Here is a 24,133-nt window from a genome sequence, read left to right as displayed (position 1 = left end):
GAGGCCACTATTTTCTCACCACAGTTTCCTGCCTCATCGCTCAAAAAGTTTAGTTGTAAGTATGAAACGTTGAGTCCCGAAACCTCTGAATCTGTCCTTTATTTTCTCTAGGTTGAATATAATGAAGCTGCTAATGAGCTGTGTGTAACTAGACCATGTTACAAAAAATGGAATTTTAGATTTTAGGTCATAGTTTTCACCAGTCCCTGCTCTAATGGGATTATGGCAATAGTACATATTAGAAATACATGATTTTGTTAACATAAAGCTTAAAAACTTTATTTTGGGATATTTATAAACCATGGCAAGTTTTGAGAAGGAATGTTTAAACAGCATTATTTGAAGTTGTTAGAGAAACCTAAAAATATTTAAACAATTTTATGAAACCTCATATTAAGTTGTACAGACTAGTACTTTCCATGTGACAAAAACTTGCTAAAGGTCTAATTTCAAATGTCTTTTGGAACAACCTGTCGCCTTAATTTCTGTTTAAATTTTAGCACACACTGAGCAGAGAAACCTATGGAGTTTTCCAGGGGCGGCCTTGGTGCTCTTGGATTCCTGTAACTGGAGCCTGAAGACTAAATGCCCCTAGTGGGTCTCAGCATCCCCCTCATTCTAAACGGAGATGCTGGTAGTTTGACAATAAAGGGCAGCTGAGGAGCAATACGCAGTCAGATTATCAGGGTGTGCCAGCGAAGCCTGAAGGCCATGATCCTGATGACCAAGAAATGACAGAAATGGATTCCACGGTGTGGGTCCAAGGTTCTCTCTGCCTCACAATTCCTTTCCCTTCTCCAATAAGTGATTGTAATATATAGAACTGCATTTTTTTTCAGTTGGGTTTAACAAAGGTTGATTTTTCTCTGCTTTCAATTCAAGGTTTTAATTTTTTGTTTATACGATGGGCCACGCTGAGATATTCAACTAAGAGATGGTTCTTGTCATCTAGATCTTGCTCTTAAGATAAAACTAACTCTGCCAGTGTGCAAGGCCCGGGGGAGCTGTGGAAGCAGAGGCAGAGTGGGTCATGGTGGCTCTTTGGCTTCTCCCAGTTTTAATGTTCTCAGCTCAGTTTGTCGGTTCTACTTTTCCCTCTCAGGGTGTTGAGGCTCTCCACGGGTTTCCTTCCCTTCACTCCCTGCCTGCTTCCAGGAAGCGTAATTTCCTGGAAATAAGGACTTTCCAGCTCGCTCTGTGTGTGCTTCAGAGTAGTCACGTTGCTGCCCCATCGCCTGCCTGGGCCTTTGCCTTTTAGGAGACTGAAGATGCTGAAGCGCTTTTCCATCTGTGCCCTTGGTTGTCCATCATGATGCCTGGCTCCTAGTGACTTTTACCTATCTGTCAAATTGAGGGAACAAGCCTTAAAACCACACAAAGGACAAATAATTTATCATTTTACCTCCTTTTTTGAAACCCAGTAATATATGAAGTGAAATTCCCCACCCACAGCAATCTAAATCCGAGGAACCACCCCCTCCATCCAACCTCCAGTTCATTCAAGCTACTCTTCTGGCCCATCACATGCCAGGGGAGTTTTCTTCATTGCCCAGAACTCTGTCTTCCTTCTGTCTTTCTAAAACCTGCTCAGCTGAGGTTCCAACTTCCATAGCACATGTTACCTGCCACACTTCAATATGTACATTCTCTGTTACAATTGCTTTTCTAATATTTAGGTGTTTTCTCTCTCTAAATAGGTGTTTAACTGTTTGTTCCTCCAGTAAGATTTATAGCAACCAACCAACTTTTTATAGTAAAGATATTTACAGTGCACATGTAAGCACTCTCAAACAAAGCATTTAAATGGCTTTTAAATATAAAGGAATTGAATTTCTAAGTGGCATTCGCATGAGTTCACTTGGCAAGCATTAAAACCCCACCATGTGTCCGGTTCTGTGTTAGAAACAAGGAACTCACAGATTGAAAACAAAATGAAGACAATGTAATGGCAGAACAGAAATGACTCGTCCTCCCTGCCTGTGATGTACCCAGCACATAAGTGCTACGCTCTGTTGCAATGCCCTGTGAGTGCACGTGGCCCCCTCTCTTTGGTGTTCTCACCTCCAGGACAGAGAATGGGTATTATAATTTTATGTTCTCAGGGTCTGGCCCAATCCTACATTTTTGGAGAATGTTTGGAATGAACTGTTGAACTGCACTACAGTATAATTTGAAAATGTTATAAGGGAGCCTGTATGGGCACTGCGGGAAGACAGAAGGGGTTCTCAGCTTTTTTCCCTCTCTTGGCCAGAGTAAACCCCTCTTGCCAAATGACAGCCCCGTCAGACTGCGTTTGGAGGCAGTTTCCCTTGGACAGTAATTTTGCTTAACCCGATATTGGCAGTCCTCACTTTGTGGATTGCATTTTTGAGGAGGCATGTAATTTAGAAGCATGTAAGTTGGCTAAGCCAGAGTCATATATTTCTGAGCAAGGACTTAAAGCCCAGATTTTTATAGAGAAGCCTTGTGTTTAGTAAACTTTGATATACCTGTTTTCTTACACAGTATAAAGCTTTCTAAGGTTTATCAGTCTATTTAATGGTCCCATTGGTATTTTAAAACTCATTTATTTATAAAATTGACAGAGAGACTTTTCTGAAAAGTAATACAGTTGCTATTTCTGAGAAGTGGGCCTGCCCTGCCATTAATGTAAGGAAGAGTATTTCTGTATTCTCTTTGAAACCTTCTGCATTGTTCAGAACTTTTAATGAGGATGTTTTACTTTTGTATTAAGAATGAGTTAATAGAGTGGATTTAAATCCCAATTATTTAAAGATAAGCTTAAGAAGTTTTGGGTAGAGCAGCTATAGGCTTGGGTGGGGGAGGGGCGGTATAGGACTCTGAGGCCCCACAAATAGAGGTTTTTCTCCAAAGCAGATGAGGTAGTTTCGGGAGAAAGGGCAGAAGAGGGCAGGGGGTTGTGGATGGGCCTGGAGCCAGTGAGGAAAGGTTTTCAGGTGCGGGGGCCTGTCCAGACGTAGATTTCCAGGGTACAGGGTTTTTGCAGTTGCAAGCGTTAAAAAGCTGCGATGATTAGATGAGTTGTGTGAGTTCAGGCCACTGAGTGTGTGGGCTGCAGGCATTGGTTTGATGTTGTGGCAAAGAGTGGCCGAGACCAGGAGGGTCAGCAGAGCTTCTAATAATGTCGGGACTTGGCACCAATCAAAGCTTTTGTTGAAATGCTTTGCTGAATAAAAAGCAATTTAGTTTTTTTCCTTATGATCAGGGTGAAGGAAAAGTGCCATAAAACATGAAAACAAAGGACACTGTCAAGTGATGGTTGAAGGCCGACGCAGGTGCAGCCTTATCAATAAGGGGTGTAATTTTATGCGCCTAAATGTAGAAAAATTTGAGATGGGATAGTAGTCCTTTATTCATTCTTGCCTAAAATCAAAAGAATTTATTTTAGAATGCTAATAAATTTTATTTTCTGTAAATTCAAGTAGGTCACAAATGTATATTGCAATAACTTTGCTTTAATATGAAATGCATCACAATTATAAAAGATTCATATAATTCAGAAATGTATACTCTTAACATATTTCAAAATTCTACCATCCTTTCCCAAATGAACTTCTCCAGCCTACTTCATACACTGTTACGCATTTATGGTTTTATTATATCGTCTGCCAGACACTCTGCAACTTGCCTTTTTCACTTAACTATAGGGCTTCGCGCTTATTGCGTCATTGCTTGTAATTCATCTCGTGCTCCTTCATGGTTGTCATAATCTACAATTTGAGTGCATCAAATTTTTATTCCACTTGAATTTGAGGACAAACAATTAAGCTTTCTTCTAGTGGATTTGTGCCTGAAGAAGTCCTAAGGGACCTTACAGAGAATGATAGGTATTTCAGAAATTCCACATTCTGTGAACTGGTATCAGGAGCAGGGAACAAAATGAGGGAAGAGAGTTACAGGTAACAATAAAGATCAGCAAAGGGCCTTGTAAAATTAATTCCAAATGCTTATTGCTGTAAGTTTTTGGCCAAAAAGCTTACTGGTGCAGGTCATGTTTTAAAGAAAAATCAGACTTTCTAGATAACAATTGATTTATGAAGTGTACGGTCTTCTTTTCAGAATATAAGTGCTTTGTTCTTTTTACCCTTTAGTCCTGTTTTATCTTTGGGATGTTTATCATTATTTCTTGGGAAATAATTCTGCTAACAGGAAGGGCTGCTTGCTTTAAAAAAAAAAAAAAAAAAAAAAGGGCAAGAAAACCAGCAATTTGTGGAAATGATGGTCATGTATTTTCACCATGATTAAGAAGCTGCTGACCAGCTATAGACCACTGTTGTGTTAAAATATACGTTACAACATTTAAGACTGTAAATGAACCTCTTATGGGGGGGTAGTGTTCTGTGCCCACCATCCTTCCCAAAAAGAGAAATACTATAATTTGACTATGGACTTTCACCCACACATAGTTGGTTTTCCAACTGTAAATATGGTATCATTTTAGAAGTTGAATAAACTGCTTCATGGTGGTCATTTAATACATGAAGACCAGTTTAGACTCAATATTGAAAGGTGAAGAGTTGCCATTTTCTTTTTATAGGTTCCAGAAACTGTCATTATTTATCATTTCTTTTATTTTGACTTATTATTTATTTTAATGAAATATATATGTCTTTTAGCTTTTAATTCTACTTTCTGGCTTTATTTTCTCAATTTTCAAAATTTTAACATTCAGTGATTTCATGTTTTGGTTACTATTTTCTATTCCATTTTTTTCTTTGCTTGCAGGAACTATATATTTGAAAGCTTTTCAGAATCATTAAAGCTCTAAATAGAGTACTGGCATTCGGAGGCTTGTTAAATGAATGAGAGCAATGCCGTGGAGTTTTCATAGAGCTTTATATGCTGTTAACTACCATCAATTAAATCTGTTGCAAGTAATAATGTACTATAATCTGTTGAAAACCTGACTTTCCAATTAACCAATCCTCTAACCTTCTCCCCTTTCCTCTGAAGAGTGGAATATATTTATCCTCCCCTCCCCCGCAAGCCAGTTATCTCTGGCCCAGATGCTACTGGCCTATCAGGGAATCTGACCTAGAATACAAGATAAATCATTGCTTCCTTTTACACCTGGTGTAATGTATGTTTAGTGGGGAAAAACATGTTTCTAGTCCACTATTGCTTCTATGTGCAGGCTATCTATTATAAGCCAATTTACCTATATTATTACAAGTTCTCACAGTAGCCTTGTGCTGTCTCTGTTTTATACAGAAGGAAATAGAGTCTCAGGGAGGCATGTAGTTGTCCAGACTCATGGAGCTGGTAAGGGCAGATCTGAGGTTCAAACCTGGATGTAGCAGGCCTGAAAGCATTCTGTTCCACAAACTGCTCCTAGCAAAATTCAGCCAGCGGGTTATAGAGGAAGGGGAACAGACTTAGGAGGCAATCAGTTTTGAGGGCTTTCAGAACCAACTTAGCCACCACTGGCTACATGACTTAATCTCTCTTAGTCTCAAATCCTTTATTTGCAAAATAGGGATAGCACTGCCTGCCTTGTAGGATTATTATGAAGACTAAATGGAAATGCATGTAAAGCCTTTGGCACATTGTTATGTTTTTGGTTTTTTTTTAAATGACCTAAACTACCCCTCCTAAGAAACCCTCTGATGAAAGTAAATGCCAGCGTTGACCAACATAAACAGAATTTTAATTTACTGTCCTGAAACAGAAGATACTGATTAGAGTATTCCCTTCGTGTTTTCCATTGTAGGTCTTTTGAAGGGCAGAACAGATTTCAATCCCAGCAGCAATGTAATTGGTAGTGGGGGTGTTTTCTTTTTCTTTCATATCCTTTTTAGTCCCATTTGGAGTTGCAAACATTTCTGAAGGGTCTCATGGCTGCCTAGGGCCCTGGGCTGGAATTGTGTCTTAGTTTATTGATGTGGTGAGCTGTTGCAAGAGGTAGGAGTGATTTAGAATGAGACGGCATAAGGAAACAAATGGGTTGAACACACATATTGAAGGTAGAATTACGATTGATCTGACCGATGAGTTTATGAAAGTTTTATTTGCAAAGCAAGTGCATTTCTTTGACTGAAATTTTTTCTCTTTAAAATTGTTTTTAGGATGCAGAATAGAAAACTGTGATTCTTGCTTTAGCAAAGACTTTTGTACCAAGTGCAAAGGAGGCTTTTATTTGCATAGAGGCCGATGCTTTGATGAATGTCCAGATGGTTTTGCACCATTAGATGAAACCATGGAGTGTGTGGGTAAGTAGTTTTTCCTGTAACTTTCAAACTGCAATTTTTACCCCTGTTTCTTAAGGGGGAGGGGCGGAGCGTGCTGGATATAGTCAAATTAAAAACAAACTGGTTCTCTTATTGTTAATTAGAACTGGAAATTATTTACATTTTTTGCTGACTTTCTGAATTCATTAGGCACCATGACATTGGGTAGTCTCATATATTACATCTTGCTACAAAGTTTGCTTGTACATTTGCTAGGTTAAACTATTTATATGCTGATAATCTTTTTATCATATGTGTAATACATCTATTTCTTAATTATCTTAATAAATTACTAGTATTTGTTAGAGAAAAACATTTTGTTTAAAAGAACATTTTCAAGCAGTATCATGTAATTGATGATTCTATCACTTTTGCTATGTATATTAATTATGGATCTTCTTAGACATTTGTTTTTAAAAAATCACTGGGAAGAAATTTTTTGTGCAAAATATATTTTGATGATTGCATGTTGCAAAGTGCATTAAAACAGTTCTACATTTACTAAATTCATATAGCTAGAATGCATAATTTAACACATATATACCATTTGTGAATAATAATGAGGAATACACATTTTATAAATTTTGTATTTTGTGTTTGAAAACACTTTGGTTTTTATACTACTTTTTCACTGTTTTTATATTGTTTTGGTTTTTATACTACCCTACTCCTGAATTTTATTTGACATGTTCTACATCTGATATGATATACAACAGATCTATGTATTATAAGCAAGACTTTCCATTTCCTTGAAATGGGGACTTAAAAAACAAAATTGAGAACTTTTTCCCTGCAGAAATATTGCTAAAATAGTCTATAATTATATATTTGAAAGCTTGCAGAGAGAACACATTTAAATAAGAGGTTTATGAAGAAATGTGTACTTATGTTCCTATTTATGTGTGAGTGAATACATTCATACAGGCAACACCCTAATAAAAAATAGGAAAGTCACTAGAAGAGCAATTGAGAATGCTGGGTTTGCTTTTGAGAGGCAAGACCCACGCCCATTACAAACGGTCAATGGAAACTCTTATGAAACCCTTAAATATAAACAAATTACAGTCAAGTCCTATGCATTCCCCTAAATACAAATCTTTTTTTATTTTTTATTTTTTTTACCTGAATACAAATCTTAAATAGCTTTGTGTTTGGACCCTGTGCCTGAGTCATGATCTTATAGTGTGAAGGGGATTTTTTAATGGTGAATTTGATGAGGAGGTTTAATTTTACCAATTTGTGTCCCTCTGTTCCCCAACCTCACCCTCAGGGATTGGAGGGTGACCTACTTTTCCGCTATATGATTTTACGAAAGGGGGTGCTAAAAGCTAGACATGTAATCTAGGAAAATCATACATTTTTCAGATATCTGACCATACTTGTTTACTTTTCAAACTATAATAATGTATAGCACCAAGTTAGGGAATAGGAAATACATGTGGTTTCCTGACATCTATTGAAAGAATTGAGATAATCAGAAAATGCAAAACAAACACCCTGTCGTTTTCACCAAATACTTACTTTCAAAATAAAACTTACAAACTTGTGAACTTCAGTGGGGGCAAAATTTTGTCATCCATCATAATGTGAGAATAGTATCTTCTACTGTAGGTTTTATCTATTGAGTCTTTTAGAGATTATATATTTCAGTGTCTTTATAATGAACCAGTAGCATCTCTTCAAAAAATGAACTAAGACAAATCAAAAGTGATAGTTTTTAAGTTACTTATGTGGCAATTATTGTAAATGAAAGTAACCCTATGGTTCAAAGAATTAGAGTTCCTGAAAGGTGAATATAGGTCTTTGTGGGCTGCACAACTTAATTTTTGGAATCTGAAGGTGGGGAGAGTATATAACTTTGATGACAGTGGAGCAAATGGACACCAAATTATTTGCATTTGTATTTTTTTTAATCTTTATTTAGAAGGATGTGAAGTTGGTCATTGGAGCGAATGGGGAACTTGTAGCAGAAATAATCGCACATGTGGATTTAAATGGGGTCTGGAAACCAGAACACGGCAAATTGTTAAAAAGCCAGCGAAAGACACAATACCATGTCCAACCATCGCCGAATCCAGGAGATGTAAGATGGCCGTGAGGCACTGTCCAGGAGGTGAGTGTGGGAAATCGCTACCCGGGGCTGTGTGCTCTCTGGACTCACCTCTTCCCTAGGCCTCCCCCCCACAAGAAGGACTATCTGTCCCTGAAGGAAACCTGATAACAACATTGGTCAGAGGGTAACAGTCCACATTGTACTTAAAGATGGATGCTTAAATCGTGAAGAGTCTAGGGTGAATATGTCCTTCACTTTCATGATACCTTGATGATAGTTTAGAAGAGTGCACTACAAATGAGCTTTTGAAATTGAGATTTCTAAAAGCGTGTGTGTCTTTTTTTGGCTAATGTACCATAAAAGTCGGTCTTATGAAATCAGGCTTTTGCAGATGTTGTGCCGAGGGAAGCGGCCAACTTTCAGTTGAGAAGAGTTTAGATTAGAAAGGTTTATGGAATCTGTAAAATCATCTGCATCATTACTAGTTGAAGATGACAACTTAAAATAAACTTGCCCAAACACTGGGAGGAATAAACGTTGTCTTAATGTTACCACAATTAGCCGGTTCTCTTTGTTTTGATAATAATTTGTAGAAAACAGCTACTGGTATGTGTGTGTTTAGTCATGCCTTTGTAGTAATTGTGCTGATTTGCAGTAATTATTCTGTAATAACAGGATTAGGCCCATTTACAAATTAGGAGAAGCGAACATAGCTCAGGTGCTGGCTGAAGCTGAGTCAGTGTGTTTGAAATGTAGCTCTCAGCGCCGTCACTGTGGTACTTAAGGCATAATCGCTTGTTGCCGTTTATTTTATCACTAGTGGATGCTACATTGCCAGAGATGGAGCTGGGGTGTTTCTAGTCCACAACACAGAAAAGCAAAAAACGAACGTTGAGTTTGGAAAATTGCCCCATAAAATAATCAAAACTTGTGTTTACCTTTATTTTTTCTGTTGGGGCACAGTTTTTCAGCTTTGTGGTTATAGGCCAGAGAGAACATATCTCTGCTTAAAATGGATTTACATCCATATTTTGCTGCCTCATAGAGAATGTCTATGATCCGTGGAGGAAGACAAACTTTTAAGACTTGAAGACTCCAGTCGGCCTCTGAGAACTATTAGATCCAGATTCAGAAGCTACTATTAGGAAGGGAGCTTTTCCTCTTGAATTAGTTTTGCTTTGCTTTGCTGGGTCTTTGAAACAAAGTTTTTTTGGGGGTTTGCTTTTCACTAACAAGGATGGTTTTGTTCGCTTAAACTGGGTATTTTTCAGTCAAAATATAAGAAAATATTTTCTTACAAAACTAATAAGCCACTTCTTGGATAGCTGAGAGCATTTAACCTGCAACCTCGTGCCTAAAAACAAACCTGATGTATTCAGGTATTGGAAAGAAAGACTTCCTTTGTTGTATATTGTTTATATAACTACCCTCCCCCCATTTCTCTTCCAGCAATATGGTCCCCCAATTGTGGTTTACGTTAATAGCAAAAATTAACCTGAAAATGCTCCTATAACAAACATGCTTATGTGTAACAAGAGCCAGAATATTCCCCTCCCCTCCCAAACTATTTTCACCTAGTCCCAGTCTTGCTTGAAAATGTTGTAGATAACAGCTAGATTGTTAACCTGTAATGTTTATTGCACTCATTTTTTGTGCTACCAACAACAGTATTCTGTCTTGTAGAGTACAACCTGACACTGTCAGCAACTTAAACTATTCCGAAACAAATGCGTATATGTCATCTGCTAATATCCTTTTTGATAACCAGTAATGAACTCTGATTTAATTCATATTCAGGTTTTATCAAGTGTTATTTATTAGGAGAGACTGGCTATTGTTTTAATTCCTGAATCTACATTTTCAGTTTAACAAATTCAATTTTTAGATAACCTTTAAAGTTTGTAGGTCTAAAAAGGTTATAGGGAAATTTATGTTCTATAAAAAGGGGCCTACGATAGAATTGCTGATCAAAATGGAAAATTACTCCTCAATGAAATAACTCCCATTTAAAAATGTAAGAAATTACAACTAGAAAATTAATTTTGGAACTTGAGCAGCAATTGATAAAAATTGGCATCACTTCCAGCCGAGTAGCCCCACCTCGCCTCAGGTGAGGGAGCAAAAAGTTCCTTTCTTCAGTAGGTCACGGTGATTCATGGAAGAACGGAGAAGAAAACCACTTCATCCCATTTTACATCTTGATTTGATTTTAGTGATCTGCTTTGACAAACCATGCAAAAATGTAAGTCGTAATCAGGTTGGGAATACAGGCACTTTTCAGATCTTTTCAACATATGTATGGGTTTTTCTCCTGTTGGAGCCAATCTTAACCTGATTGCGCACAAACACAGCCCTAACCTCCTTCACACTGAAGCACCAGCACATTAACATCAGCTGCTTTCCATTACTGGAAGGCAAGAGTTAAAGGTCAACGCAATGCAACAGTCACTAAGTGTATAAGATATTACATTAAAAACTACTAAAAATAAGAAAATAAATGGATGGAAGATTTAAAAAAACAATAACATGGCACAGTGCTTCCGCCTATTTTTTCCCTTAATGGTCATATGCTTATTTACTTTAAAAAAAGGAAGATTCTCTGAAAAAATCCTAAGTCCTGGATTGATCTACATTTGAAGTTGCTTGGTGTTCCTTCCCAAATTTTTCTTTTTACTCAGTTATCTTTTCTTTCATTTCTGATGACAATAAGCTGTAGAGTTTCTTGGGCTTTGCCGACACTCATTTTTCAGGATTCTGTTCTGGCCATCCGGAGATCTGAGTCTCTGTACCCTGTCAAGTCATTAATTCTGTGACCCTTGGCGAGTCACTTAACCTCTTTTGGCCTCTATTTCCTCATTGGTAAATTGGAGGGTATTAGGGTAGGCGAGCTCTAAGATGCGGTCCAGCTCTAAAATCCAATGATTCTAAGATTAATTGTCAGAAGGCACGGGCAAGTTCTGTGGTCGTCATGTGAAGGGTGAGGAAGAGACTTATAAGCCCTTGAGTGCTGTTTTAAACCCAAAGAACTGACCAGGTTTTTCAGTAGCTGCACTGGGCATTTGCCAGCACTTTCCTACTTGGCAGCTTTCACCCCTTCTTCCTTCTCGGTCCTTCTCACAAGTAGTCAACCCTCAAAGACTGTGCAAGACTTTACATCCACATATGACCTATGGCTTAGCTACCAAGAGGGTAGAGAGAGGAAAAGAGAAGAGCTTAAAAAAACATGGAAAAAAGAGAAAGAAGTAGTGAGTGTGAGAAAAGCTGTATTGAAAAATGAATGTAGGAAACAAGGGGAAAAGTAATGGACCACTTAAAAACGAAGGCCGTATTCACCACAGCTATGACTGTCTTCCCTCCCTTCCACCCTGAGCTCACTAATTAATGGACTTCGCCCTGTTGGGACTAGTTTATTCTATTAACATATAACCTGCATCTTTAAATGAGAGGAATTTTGAGTCTGAACCATGTTGTATATTAGGCAATATATTAATAGAAAGCTGTAAACATGCTACTATTATATATTTAAATAACAAAGAACAAAATCATGGTTGTGCAGGTACAAGTTAGAAGATGCTCATGTACAGGGGAAAATGCTGACATTTGGAAGTGGCTGTGACCTTCCACTCCTTCACAGGACGGGCCAAGATAACCTCAACCTGAGTCTGTCCTGTCTGTTTGGGACCCTTTATTTTGTAAGGTCTTATGACAACTGATTTTAATTTATTCATTAGATATTTATTGAGCATGGCTATGTGTCAGTCATTGGTCTAGGCATTATATTGGGTCCTTATAGAGCTTTTTCTGATGGGGATCGTGACAATAAAGAAGTGGGTGAGTGCGTAAGTTTCTCTGGAGGTAGAGACCTTGAAGACAGATGAAGCCGGCGAAGAAGCCAGTGAAAAAGCTGGTTGGGGTTGTCTATTTATGTAGGGTATTCAGGGAAATCGAGGGAGTAGCATTTGATTAGAGATCTGAGCGGAGAGCTTTTGATAGACCCAAGGGAAAAATTGTTCAGCTACCGACTCGATGGCTGTGTGACGTGACTGCCTCGATTCTCTCACTGCACATTAGGAAAGAGGAGGGAACCGAAATTTAGGGAGGCTCTCACTGGACCACGGTGCTGCAGAGCAAGTTTCTAGTGGTGGAGCCAAGAGGAAGACCAATATTTTGCTGCCTAGGAAACCCAAGTTTCCTGGTGCCTTTTTTTTCTTGTTCCTTGTAATAAAAATCAAAGATAGAGCCACGGTTGTCCATCATTGAAGTAGCCAACTTTAAAGTATTTCTCCCTCCAACAGACACATCATCTGACTTTTGCTCTACAAATACTTTTTAAAGAAACATGGCACCCTGCCATCCCCACCCCCTCCCAACATCTTCCAACTCGACACAGCCCGTGGCGCACACCCCAAAGGTCATTTCGTAAATGCCGAAGTGTTGAGCCACTCACTGGCTTTGTTTTGGTTCAGCTGCCCCTGCTAAGACCTCTTCTGTAATTTTACTGTCGTTCGTCCTCAGTGTGCTGGGGAATGAAGAATGACCTCAAGGTTGTCCTTCTCATCCTTAGTCTTTCAGAGGCTGCCTTGCGTTGAGTCACACTCAGGGTTCATCTCTGTCCCCCGGCTCCCGGCTCTGCACAGGAGCCCTGGGACCTGAGCCCCACCCCCACATCTAGTCTGTGCCCAGCATGTTTTTTCTCTTTCTGACACATTTTAAGCAGTCAGACAGTTAAAGTAATTTAGGTGATGTTTTGACATGTGCTTAGAGCTTAGATAGCTTTCTGTCCCTTTTGCTCGTGGCCGCCTCAACTCACCAGACCACAGTCGTTAGTAACAATATAGTGCAATTCTTTAAGCCCTGGTGGTATTTTCTCAGGAGTGTGCTAAAATTTAAGTATGGAATCTGCTACTACATAACTGTTTCAATTGGGAAATAAGTTATTCCTCTTAAGAGATCTTACATTATCTACTTTTTTTTTTTTAAAAAGTGGCTTTTCACTTGGTAGGAAACAAAAGAAAATATTTTTTAGTAATTTCGACCCTGATTTTCCACAAACATTTTCTTTCTAAAAAGCAATAGTAATAAGTAAGACCTCTTTAATCTGCTTTCTGTATATAAATTGACAGCAACATGTGGACTAGGTATTAGGTAATATAACTAAAGATGGTTGTCTATTGTGATGGATTAAACCGAGAGCACATTTTCAATAGGATATGGGTCAAGAAAATATGCTTTAGACATATGTTCTTTATTTCTGTACATTTTGTTTACATTCGAGTTGCAGTTTCTGTGGTCTGTTTTATACGTGCCAACCTCAAGAATAGCTTGGAAGACAGGATAAGAGTCAAACCTCTTTTCTTTTGAAACTTTCAGGGTTGTCTGGAATGTAGATACTGAAATTTTTATGTGAAGAAGACAGCATCGAAAAAAAAGGGACATTCTTGTTGCCCCTCTTTGCTGTGCTAAACACTCTGTTATATTTTAAAATCAGTGATTGTGTTGGTCACTTTAAATTAAGCAAATTGTACTACACTATTTCCCAGGCACTCTAGATACAGAGCAGCTAATTGTAAGTTTATTTTATAATGATTATAAACTGGGACAGTCACCCAGAAGCAGCCACATTTTAAATGTTAATATATAGTTATTATATTAACTTGATGTTTAGCCAAGATCCACCTGCCCGCAGACATTTCTCTCAGTAGCTGAAGTGTCTGAAATTCCTGCTTCAGCGATCTTAGCTTTAGGCAGTGTCTCGGGAAGTATGCCCACCCTCTCTGCACCCTCCACCCACCACTTTTTAATTTTTTCCCCTTGTTTGCTGGAAAGTGGGTAGGTGATAACTATTCACACCTGTTGGTGGCGGTGGTTTTGTTTTTGTTTTTGTTTTTCTGGGGTTTTACTTTAGCAGTGATTTCTTTCCGATCTCCTCATTGTCGCACTTCAGAGGGCGAGGGCCCGAGGACACGGAAGAGCAGAGTGGGCTACAGTGTCGTGTGCATGGGAGGTCATGCAGTGTCCAGGGAGTGCAGAGCTAAGTGCAGTCTTGGCCTGAGATGTGGAAACCTTGGGGCGTGCAAAGCACCCATCACATGCAGGCTGAGGGCGGGACATATGACAGCCTCTTCTCCCCGTTTCATTTTGAGCCTGTCCTGGTGCCAGGCCGGCTTGCCAGAGGGGCCCGGGAGGAGTGAGTGAAAGAAGCCACACCTTGGTGCCATTCTCTGCAGCTCCCCATCTGGAGTCTCTGCTAGCCTCACTTAATTATAGTCTGGAGCAGCATGTACTAGGCTCTTTTATGGGCACTTGTAAAAAGGATTTCTCAACTGCATATGCCACCGAAGGCCCGGCACTCTGTGTGCAACGAGGCAAGGACAGGAAAATTCCAGAGGAGCCTTTCTTTTATGAATTTTACACAGCAGTAAGCTACTCTGATCTTAATGTAAAATATATAAAACAATTTTTACAACACTCTAAAATAAAAACAGCTTTAATAGGACACACATGGTGTCAGTGGTAGATTCCCTTTCCCTCCCCTCCCCTCCCATTTACAGGGGACTTTTTTTTTTTCCTTATGAGATAAGAGAGTCTCAAGTATAATCCCCTAATGATTTCTTAGAACAACTTATTTTCCTCATCAGACACCTCTCTGGGACTTGCACGGGTGTTGATAGGAGGCGCAGGCAGTTTGCTCGTTGAGATTTCCTGTAAATACTTCTCCCGCTACTGGAATGACCTAGAGCTGTACTGGTGGAAAGCCTCCAGGATCAGGACGCAGGGAAAAACACACACATTTTAATGGAAATAATGACAAGAGTTTTACTAAAATCCCAGCGTGATTCATGTTGTCATCATACAGAAGTGCTTAAGATGATCCAGTTATTTGTGCAATAAGAGAGGGGCAAAAAGTTTCAGGTGGGAAACGGTATTGCAATGACCTTGGGCTAAAGATGTAAAGGCAACAGATTTGGTTTTGCAGTTGACCTACGCATATAATATTTGGACCTGATATTTCTGTGTCAGTATTATTTTCTTGTATTTGAGCTTATATAGTCAAGAGACATTTAATAATTGATGTTATGCCCTTAAATCCTGCCCGTTACTTGAAGGATTTAATAACCAAATGTGAAAGGATATTTAATAATGTGCTAAAGCAAAGAAAATTTAAAAGATCAGAACTAGGGAAAACTTAAAATGAGAGCTCAGGACTGATAAAGAAAATAGAGCATACGAATAGGTGCTGGTTGAAATAATTGGGCTAAACATTTGGACTTGGGCTTCTTACCAGGAAAAGGGGAAAATAAATATAGTTCCTTCTACTCTTATCTAAAACAAATGATTAATTATAAAGTAGAACATCAATTGCATGACAGCTTTTAAAGGGAAAAAGCACTGCATGTATGTATGTATACATGCACAAACATACGCATGCGTATATATCGTGGATACATATATATGTGCGGTGTGTGTATCACCTTTTAGTTGTTGTGGCCAGGGAGTGCTTCCTAAAGAGCAAAACTTAAATTATATGAGGAGGAAAACTTTTTTTTTTTAGAATATTGTGGGGAAAGGTATAGATGCCAATATGTGCTCCTTGTGTCCAAGGAGGGTGAGCAGAAGAGCCTGGTTGAAGCTCGGAGTTTGAGAGGGGCAGTCACAGGCGCTCGCAGCAGATATATAAGTTGCAGACTGATTGTGAAGTGCTTCTGTGGAGAGGACAGGCGTCTGGAGTTCACCTTGCACGCAGTGGAGAGCCGTGGGGACTTTTGAGCGCGGAGGTGGGGGTGACTGAAGTCGGGTTAAGGTGTAAGAACATAAACTGCACATCCCAGGTGTGGGGGCAGCTCTTTAAACAGAGTCTGAGTTTGGGGGAATTACCAGAGAATACTTACGTGCTCTGATATTTATGTCTTTTCTCTGTTACGCTTGCTTTTCTGAAGAGCGCGGGATTTTGCCTTGACTTGCAGTCTGCTATGACCCTTATATCTTTTTCTGCCAAATTTCTAAGCCAGGCCATTCCGCAGTTTTATTAGTGCAGTTTCTTTTGCTACATTTAGGCACATTTTGCACTTACCCTAACTGAGCTCTATTTGCTCTGTAACTATTACTTCTGTATGCCATTTCCCAAGACGCTGGGATGTATTAGTCCCTGTTGTCTAGCTTATGTTAACTTCTAAAGTGGGATTTTCTTATCAGACAGCTTGGAGTACTCTGAAAATTTAAAGTACACGAATATTATTCAGGTCGAGGGTGAAATGTTCCTACAGGGTCCAATTTCAGTTGTATACCTGAGGTGGTTTTATTAAGCTTGCTGTTTACTAGCAGTTGCCTGGAACATTGGATTGAGAAGGATTCTGTGTTAAATGCTGGGTTCGAAGGAAAGTGTGTAGTTATCCACTTGCGGTGTTTGCAGCATTGGGTGGGAAGCAATGTACCGTGCATCTGTTCCCCCTAATTCTAATCCTTGAACCCATTCTGCTCGCAGCTTTCTCCTGCCTTCCCTCCATGCCCCCCAGTACACACCTGGGTGTCTTTGGAAAGCAGTCATTTGCTTCCATTTTATAGCTTCAGTGATGGTGGATGATTGTATATTGGAAAAGTCGTGTAAAGAGCTGTAAATTTGTTATGTTCTCGTGGTCTTGGTCACTTACTGGATAGCATTGGGAACGTGACTTAATTTCCCACTGGTCAGCCGTAGATGAAGTGAGGATAGTGTGTCACAGGATTGCTGTAAGGAGTAAATGCTCACTTAGGCAAGTAGGTACAGTTTTATTTGTCCAGCTACATTTGGTTGAAATTCTGTTGCTAATTCTGCTGTGTTTTCCTCTTTCCTTTTTACCCTCTTTACCTAGAAGGTTGCAGTAACCTTCGATAGGCAGAGGGAGTACCGGCTAATTCGCAGCCCAGCCAACAGCTGTGTCAGCATCTTCAAAGCTGAATTCACTTCACCTCATTTGCAGGGTAATGTAGGTGGAAAAACTGACCCACTAAGTTTTAAAAATGGGACCGTCACTGCCCATTTGTTGAAAGGAACGAAGGTTGCAGGATGGCTGGGGCAGGCTAATGAATGGTGGCCGAAGAGGCGAGACCTCTGAATATAGACCGGGAATCAGGTATTTGGAACAAGTGACAGTGAGCAGAGGGTGAGGGAAAGGTCAAGTGAGCAGAAGTGAAAGAACAGGATTATGTGTATATGTAAACACGAAGAATCCGTTTGAAACAACAGAGGGAGCAAAATGGGGAAACTTGGGGCAAAAGGAGTCGAATGCCAAGAAGGAGTGAGTCGGGTATACTTGCGAGTCAGTGAGAGCTGGTCACCGCGTTGGGCCCCACGGCTTAGACCAGTGCAGGAGAATTTGAGACGGACTGAAGCACCATCCCAGGGAAGAGGAAGTCTCCGTCCACTTGTGGTGACTTATTTACAAACCTCGGGCTTGGGTATGTGAATATTTAAAAAGAAATTGAAGCGTGGGTGTGACAGTGATGCATAGTTGATAACAAGTGAACTAGCCACTTACATCCTAGCCATGAGCCTAATGTCAGGAATATGGGCACAGATGTATAACAAATTCGGAGAAGAGTGTTGCTTCGCTGCACTAAAGACATTTTTGCTGTGGAAATTCAGTTTCTCAAACGCATTATATATCAGTAATTTAATCTTGAGAAAGAGTAGGATTTAGAGAAGGAAGCTCTAGATCTAGATTCCAGAGGGGCCAATCTAGGTTCCAGGCGGGATGTCGTGGTATATGGGTTTTCTCACAGGTAAGGATCTGGCCTCACCCTGGTTGAATGAGAGTAGCTTTACTTTTTTTTCTTTTACATGTTTGGGGATTCTGCATGTGTTTTCCTTTTTCAAAAAAGAGCATGTCTTTCTATTCAGCACAACTTTAAGGTGCACTCATTTATATCCCTTCTTTTACATGTTGGAAGCTAAGGGACAGAGAGGCTGAGGGAAGTCCCCATGGTAATGTCAGATGCTAAGGGCAAAGCTTGGTGTTTGCTTAGACATCAAACCTAGAGCTTTCTCCCATAGGGTCTCTTTATCTTCCAATCCATAGTAATCCCTGGAAATTCCTCAGAGGTAATGCAACTAAGATTGTTTATGCTGTGGCATTATATATCCTTTATGGCGATTGACCTTTTATTTTTTATTGTTTTCTCTCCAAATAGTTGTCTGAAACTTAGCATGGACTGAATTCAGTAATGTATCTACTTTTCATGGTGGACGCTGCAAGATTCTATGATGGAACAATTTTTTTTAAATCTCCCCTTTAGCTACTTTACTAGTTTTCATTTGGATATACAAATTATATACAGTTAAATATGGTATAAGGTTGAAAAGCCCATGATATGCTCCAAACACAACTTTATTTCATCTTGAGCTGCCTCTTTAACATTTTATTCAGTAGGTATTATCTTCCCTTGTTCATAGGAGAAAATTCTGGCAGATCTGACATCTTTTCGGCTGACTTTTTGGTGATATAGTTCAATGGTCACTTTCAGTCATTGATACAGTCTTAATTTAGTTATTAGAATGTTTAGTTCAAGATAACAAGAAATTAGAAACTTGAGTTAGGAATAAGTCCTTCATTATTATTTTGGACTTATAAATAGAACATGTACAATAGACTGGCTGATACGAAGAGTCTGTTTTCAAAATACCAATATAGAGAAGACTGTTTTCCAAGCTACCTCTTTCTTGAAAATTCTGAAGGAAATGAACCTCTTAATGAAATGAAATAGTAAAAAGCAACTAAAGGCTAATCCTTGGAGGAAGTGTATTGTGTAGACTCCCATCCCTTTCTCCCTCATATCTTTTCATCTTATGTCAAAACCTATAGAAGGAAACCACATGCATGTCTTGCATGTGAGCAAAGATTTCTTATATTCTTATATTCTCATGTTGAGAGTGGTATTGCTAACTTGAGTAATTTAAAGTAATTTCTGCTTCAAATGTCAAGTGTCTGTTGACATTTGAGGCAGATCTTCCTCTCTTTGGTACAATTGTCAAATCCAAGTGCACAGATTGACCTAATACAGTCATCAAACATGCTTTGAATTAAGAGTTATTTGGCCAGCTTCTGCAGCTCTGTTTGAAGCAGTGTACTCTGTGTTGCTCAGACCACTCTGCTTCTCCTTTATCAGAAACATAAGACCTGTATAGCCCAGGAACCACTATGTGAAATTTTCCACCAGGTGGATGACATGTGAGCCTATTTAGTTGCGAAACTGTAACATCAGTAGTAGCCTAATTTGAACCATTTCTTTTATAATAGCTTACATTTATTAAGAACTTGCTTAAAGGAGTTCAAACAAGGGTGGTGACCTCTTCTGCACCCATATTTTAAAACTTTAAGAAACCATACAGCCCTCAAACTGTTCATCTTTTATGCAACTTTATGCAACTTAGCAACAAATGATTCCACAATCAATATTATGCAATGAGTGCATATTTAAAGATGATTAAAAATTCAAAATAGGTGATCACTTATTCACGTGTGTGTGCGCGCTCGCTTGTGCGTGGGGGTGGGAATGAGAATGTGAATTAGTGGTTTCAGCACCGAGTTTGGGGAAACGTTCAGTGTTGTCTTGGCATTTTGTTTGACAGTTGTCACATTGTTTTCATTGTCTCTCCACTTTGTTTATTTCCCTGTTTCTTAAGCAGCCTGATGAAATCTCATCAACTAACTGGGATTAAATCTTGATGACTGCCAAGTTGCTTTGATGAAATCTAGTATAATTATCTTAAACCCGACTTTCTTTGGCTTTAATGCTGGCATTTTCCATATTGAGGAAATTAGTGCATTTGTCTGCTCCTGGAGATAGAAGCCCAGTGAGAAACAAAGATAGCTCAAGTGCAAAAAGCAACCACAATTTAAGTCCATTTTTTAGCTTTGTTTCAAAACTAGCTTGTCCACACACCCACACTTTCTTTATGTTTTAGCATCTGTGTCTTTTAACAACAAAATTGGAATTAGCTATTAGTCCAAACTATTCTCGCCCCCAAACAAGAGAAAGAAGATATATAATTCATGTTGACCAGAAGAAAAAGCTTTGGTGTCTTATCTGGATTTTCCTAAGGTGGGGGCAAAAAAATCTTAGTATTTTAAATGCAAAATATTATTTTATCAACAGAAGAAAAATTTAATTTTTAAATTGTACTTTCTACTGGTATTTCAGGCAACAAAGCCAGTGCTGTAAAGGAGTCAAAGAATTTTGAAGTCAAAAGACCCCCAAATTCAGATCCTGATTTCTGATACCAATGATATAGAGGAAATGAAACTTGCTGAAATCTTATATAGCTAAATTATGTAATGACTCTGTTGTACCTCTTAGGTCATTATGAGATGGGTGTCATTTCATGGTACTGCAGGGTTTTCAGAATGTTCCCAAAGACTGAAAGAAGACATTGAGCTGTTCAGCCAGAACATTTTCCCTGTTAGCATGAGAGGCCAGCACCCTTCTGCTGCTCCAGGGCCTCTAACTCGCATGTGCACTGGATCTGGAAGTGGAAGGGCCTTGCTGCCTTCATTCAGAAATTGTGGGCGGCCTAGCCCCCCCTCCGAGGTTCTTATTCCTGCTTATCTCAGCTTTCTGATTTGAGCCAATTCCCAAAAGTTACTATAGAATTTTGACCTTTAGAGGCTGGCACAGAACATCCCCACTCTGACACTGTTACAGATGGTGGCCTTTTAGCTGAAGGCAGATAATTGGTCGCAGATCAGAGACGGCAGTTGTGTGGCCCTGGGAGCAAGTTCTATATGTTCCATTTCTTCAAAGTTGTGTGCTTTTGTGTCTTTACATAACCTAATTGAAATACCTTCCCTTTCTCATGTTGTTTCCTTGGTCAGTTTTCAGTGAGCGTAACCTACCCGATTTATTAATCACCACCCATAAAGAGTTCACTTCTTAGTTTTACTGAGTTGTTTATAGAGTGTTTGGTCAGAGACTACTGTAGATCCGAGCATGGCTGGGCTCTGCTGACTGTGAAGCCAGGCAGCATCCTCCGTGAGGGCAAAATGCCGACTCCTTGCTGGTTACGCTTGGTCGTGGTCTGACTGACGCCCGTGTCCAATGGAAATGAACATTTATCAGAGGGGTATCTTGTGGTGATGCGAATTTCATTGCATTTTATATTTTAACTGATCCATGAACTATCTGGCAAGGGCTATCTTAATGCATTTCACAGATGAAGCCCCAAAACACAAAATTAAAAAAAAGTGGTCCACATTTGTTATGTATAGTGCTCAGAAATTACCTCCACATAAGTGACTTCAGAATCTACTCCTTGTTATAGTAATTTTCCCCCCACTCATTAAGCTGTTATAGCTGCTATTATCATTGTCTAGACCCGGGATCTGGTGAGCGCTTTATACAGCCAAGTTCCTAGACTTTCACGCAGTTTGATTTAGAGCAAGGCTACCATAGCAGATAATCTCTAGATGAAGATTGTAGGAGAGGGACTTCTAACATCTCTGTTCTTGGCCCTTTTCTTTGGATCCTGACGACGATCTCTGTCACAGACCCAGACGAATCGCAAATAGTTATTCCAGAGTCTGTCTATAATTGTTGTCTTCTTGGTAATTGATATTCCTTATAGCAGGGATATCCATCCTTGACCCACAGGTTTGAAAGAAATGGGTAGAATATGCACTTTTCTGGTAAGGTGCATGGCTTTTCATTATATTAGGTGTTCTACAAACAGCGGGCTGTTAATGATGAAGGGATTCAAGATTTGAAAAGTTTAAAAGCTGCCACAATGAAATTAAAGCAAGAACCAAATGCTGAAAGCAGGGGACACAGATGCTGTAGACAAATGCTGATGCCAACTGCTTGAGAAGTTCAGAAAGGAGCTGTACTGAGCCTTAACAAAGAAAAAAGCTTTATCAGAAAGAAGCTGTGATTGGTGTTTCATCCCTGGCTAAACAGTTCCGTGTACTTGGGTTTTCCTCCTTTATCAATTTGTTAAAAAATTTCAGATTGCTTTGCTATATAATGAATTTTCTTTCAAAACTGTGCTTCTGTTCTTCAGATTTCCAAGTCCTTTGAAAACAAGCTTTAATTTTTAAAGTTTATTTTGAGTAAAATGGTACATATTGGAGATATACAAGTCCTTTCTTCTCTGATATTGACCCTCCATTGCTTACTAGACCTGGTTCAGGAAGGGGCTTCTGGAGGCAGACCCTAAATGCCTTGGGCCGGGCAGCTCTGAGCAGAGCATCTGCTGTGCAGACACCGGGAGTTGAGCTTTTTTAAGAGGAAAGGACTATCTGACTTTTTAATTAGAAAACTGCTCAAGTCCACACCTCAGTGTCATCTCTTGGGACTCCTAAACCAGAATCTAGGGTATCTTTACTAGTGTTTTTCTTTTTGAAAACATGCAATAAAAATGTAGAACTGTAGCCAGGGGAGAGATGAAGGGTAAGGGGGCGTGTCTCAAGGGATTGATTACAGGATTAGAAGTTTGTAGAAATCATTTGCATTTCTGGCTTGCGTCTGTTTATAAAACTTGGCTGGAGCTCGGAAACCTGGTGTTTTACATTTCAAATTCCTTTTAGGCAAAATCCAACACTTTATTTGCTAAGCAGAAATGACCACCACTGTGAAAACTTAAGAACTAGCCCCCGAGCGCAGGAAGGAGTGGACTAGCAGGAGAGGAAATCCACCCAGGACAGAGCTCTTCCTTGAGCCCAGTCAGTGGCAAAAAGCAGGACTCCTTTCATATTGTTTATAGATGAAATTGGAGATGAAGTTGCAATAGCACAATCAGAAGGTTCTAGGGTGGCTACAGGTTACCTTATAATGTTCTATGTTGACTTACAGGAGGTCAGTTTGCATCCAGTGGCATTAGAGATTCCCTTAAAGTTAACTTTGGTTCAAAGATGATATTAAGCCAGTCGGGCATGGCTTAGAGGTTGAGCATCCACCTATGATCCAGGAGATGGTGGTTCGATTCCAGGTCAGAGCATATTCCCCGGTTGTGGGCTGGATCCCCAGTAGGGAGCATGCAGGAGGCAGCCGATCAATGACTCTCACATCATTGATGTTTTTCTCTCTCTCTCTCTCCCTCTCCTTTCCTCTCTCTGAAATCAATAAAGATATATTTAAAAAGAAAGATATTAAGCAATTGTAGTTTTTTGGCAGAGATACCGTTTAGAGAAAAACCATTTACCTAAAATAGGCATTTTCTTTGTAAAACAGCCACAGAAAAATCAAGAATTAATTTACTACCAAACTCCTAGGACACACTGGATTTCGAGAGCCTAGGTAGTTTTTTTTCTTATTATGTTAATAGAATGTGGGCAAAATACTTGGCATTTAACTTAGCATCTTTTGCCTTAAGTTCCTGTGCAGCTGAGCAGGTGTTTCATGGGGGCCAATAACAGAGATTACGACAGATTTTTGAAATGTTACTTCTTTACTTTCAAGCATTTCAGACTTTACTCTGGCCAGTGTGCTCTAAATTGAGTGATTAAACAGCAAAACAGAGACAGAGGCACCATAGAGATGGCCTTAATGCTGATGCAAACTTAACCCAAATCGCTGTTCGATGTAGCTGTCTCCTAATAATAACGTTTTAATAATTGTGCACTTTGGGTCTAGTATCATTTTTGCACCCCCTCCGCTCTCCCTGCTAAACCGTTTGTGATGGATCAGCTGTACTACCAAGCCATCAAATGTATTCAGTTTTGGAAACAAACACTTCATGGTTGTTTAAAAATCCAGAGTATCCACATGGGGAAAGTGTGGGAGGTTTCAAGTTTCTGAAACATTCTGCAGAAAATGAAGTGATAACAGTTCCTGCCAGTGGCCATATGACTCAATAATAACTGGA

The 24,133-nt window shown here is 39.4% G+C and overlaps 1 protein-coding gene across 4 annotated transcripts in view; it reads left to right on the top strand.

Annotated features, from left to right (window-relative positions):
- RSPO2 (R-spondin 2) overlaps nucleotides 1-24,133 on the top strand; it is a 112,708-nt gene that overhangs the window by 60,837 nt on the left and 27,738 nt on the right. For all 4 annotated transcript variants that reach the window (XM_081116608.1, XM_081116606.1, XM_081116607.1 and 1 more), the window contains 2 exons: nucleotides 6,087-6,230; nucleotides 8,173-8,361. In XM_081116608.1, coding sequence (XP_080972734.1) covers nucleotides 6,087-6,230; nucleotides 8,173-8,361 — 333 coding nt within the window. The remainder of the gene's footprint in view (nucleotides 1-6,086; nucleotides 6,231-8,172; nucleotides 8,362-24,133) is intronic.

Source organism: Miniopterus schreibersii (genome assembly GCF_964146895.1).
Source record: "Miniopterus schreibersii genome assembly, chromosome: 17".
Classification (NCBI taxonomy): domain Eukaryota; kingdom Metazoa; phylum Chordata; class Mammalia; order Chiroptera; family Miniopteridae; genus Miniopterus; species Miniopterus schreibersii.
Note: the sequence above shows the minus strand (reverse complement) of the source record. Positions and strands in the feature narration are given on the sequence as shown.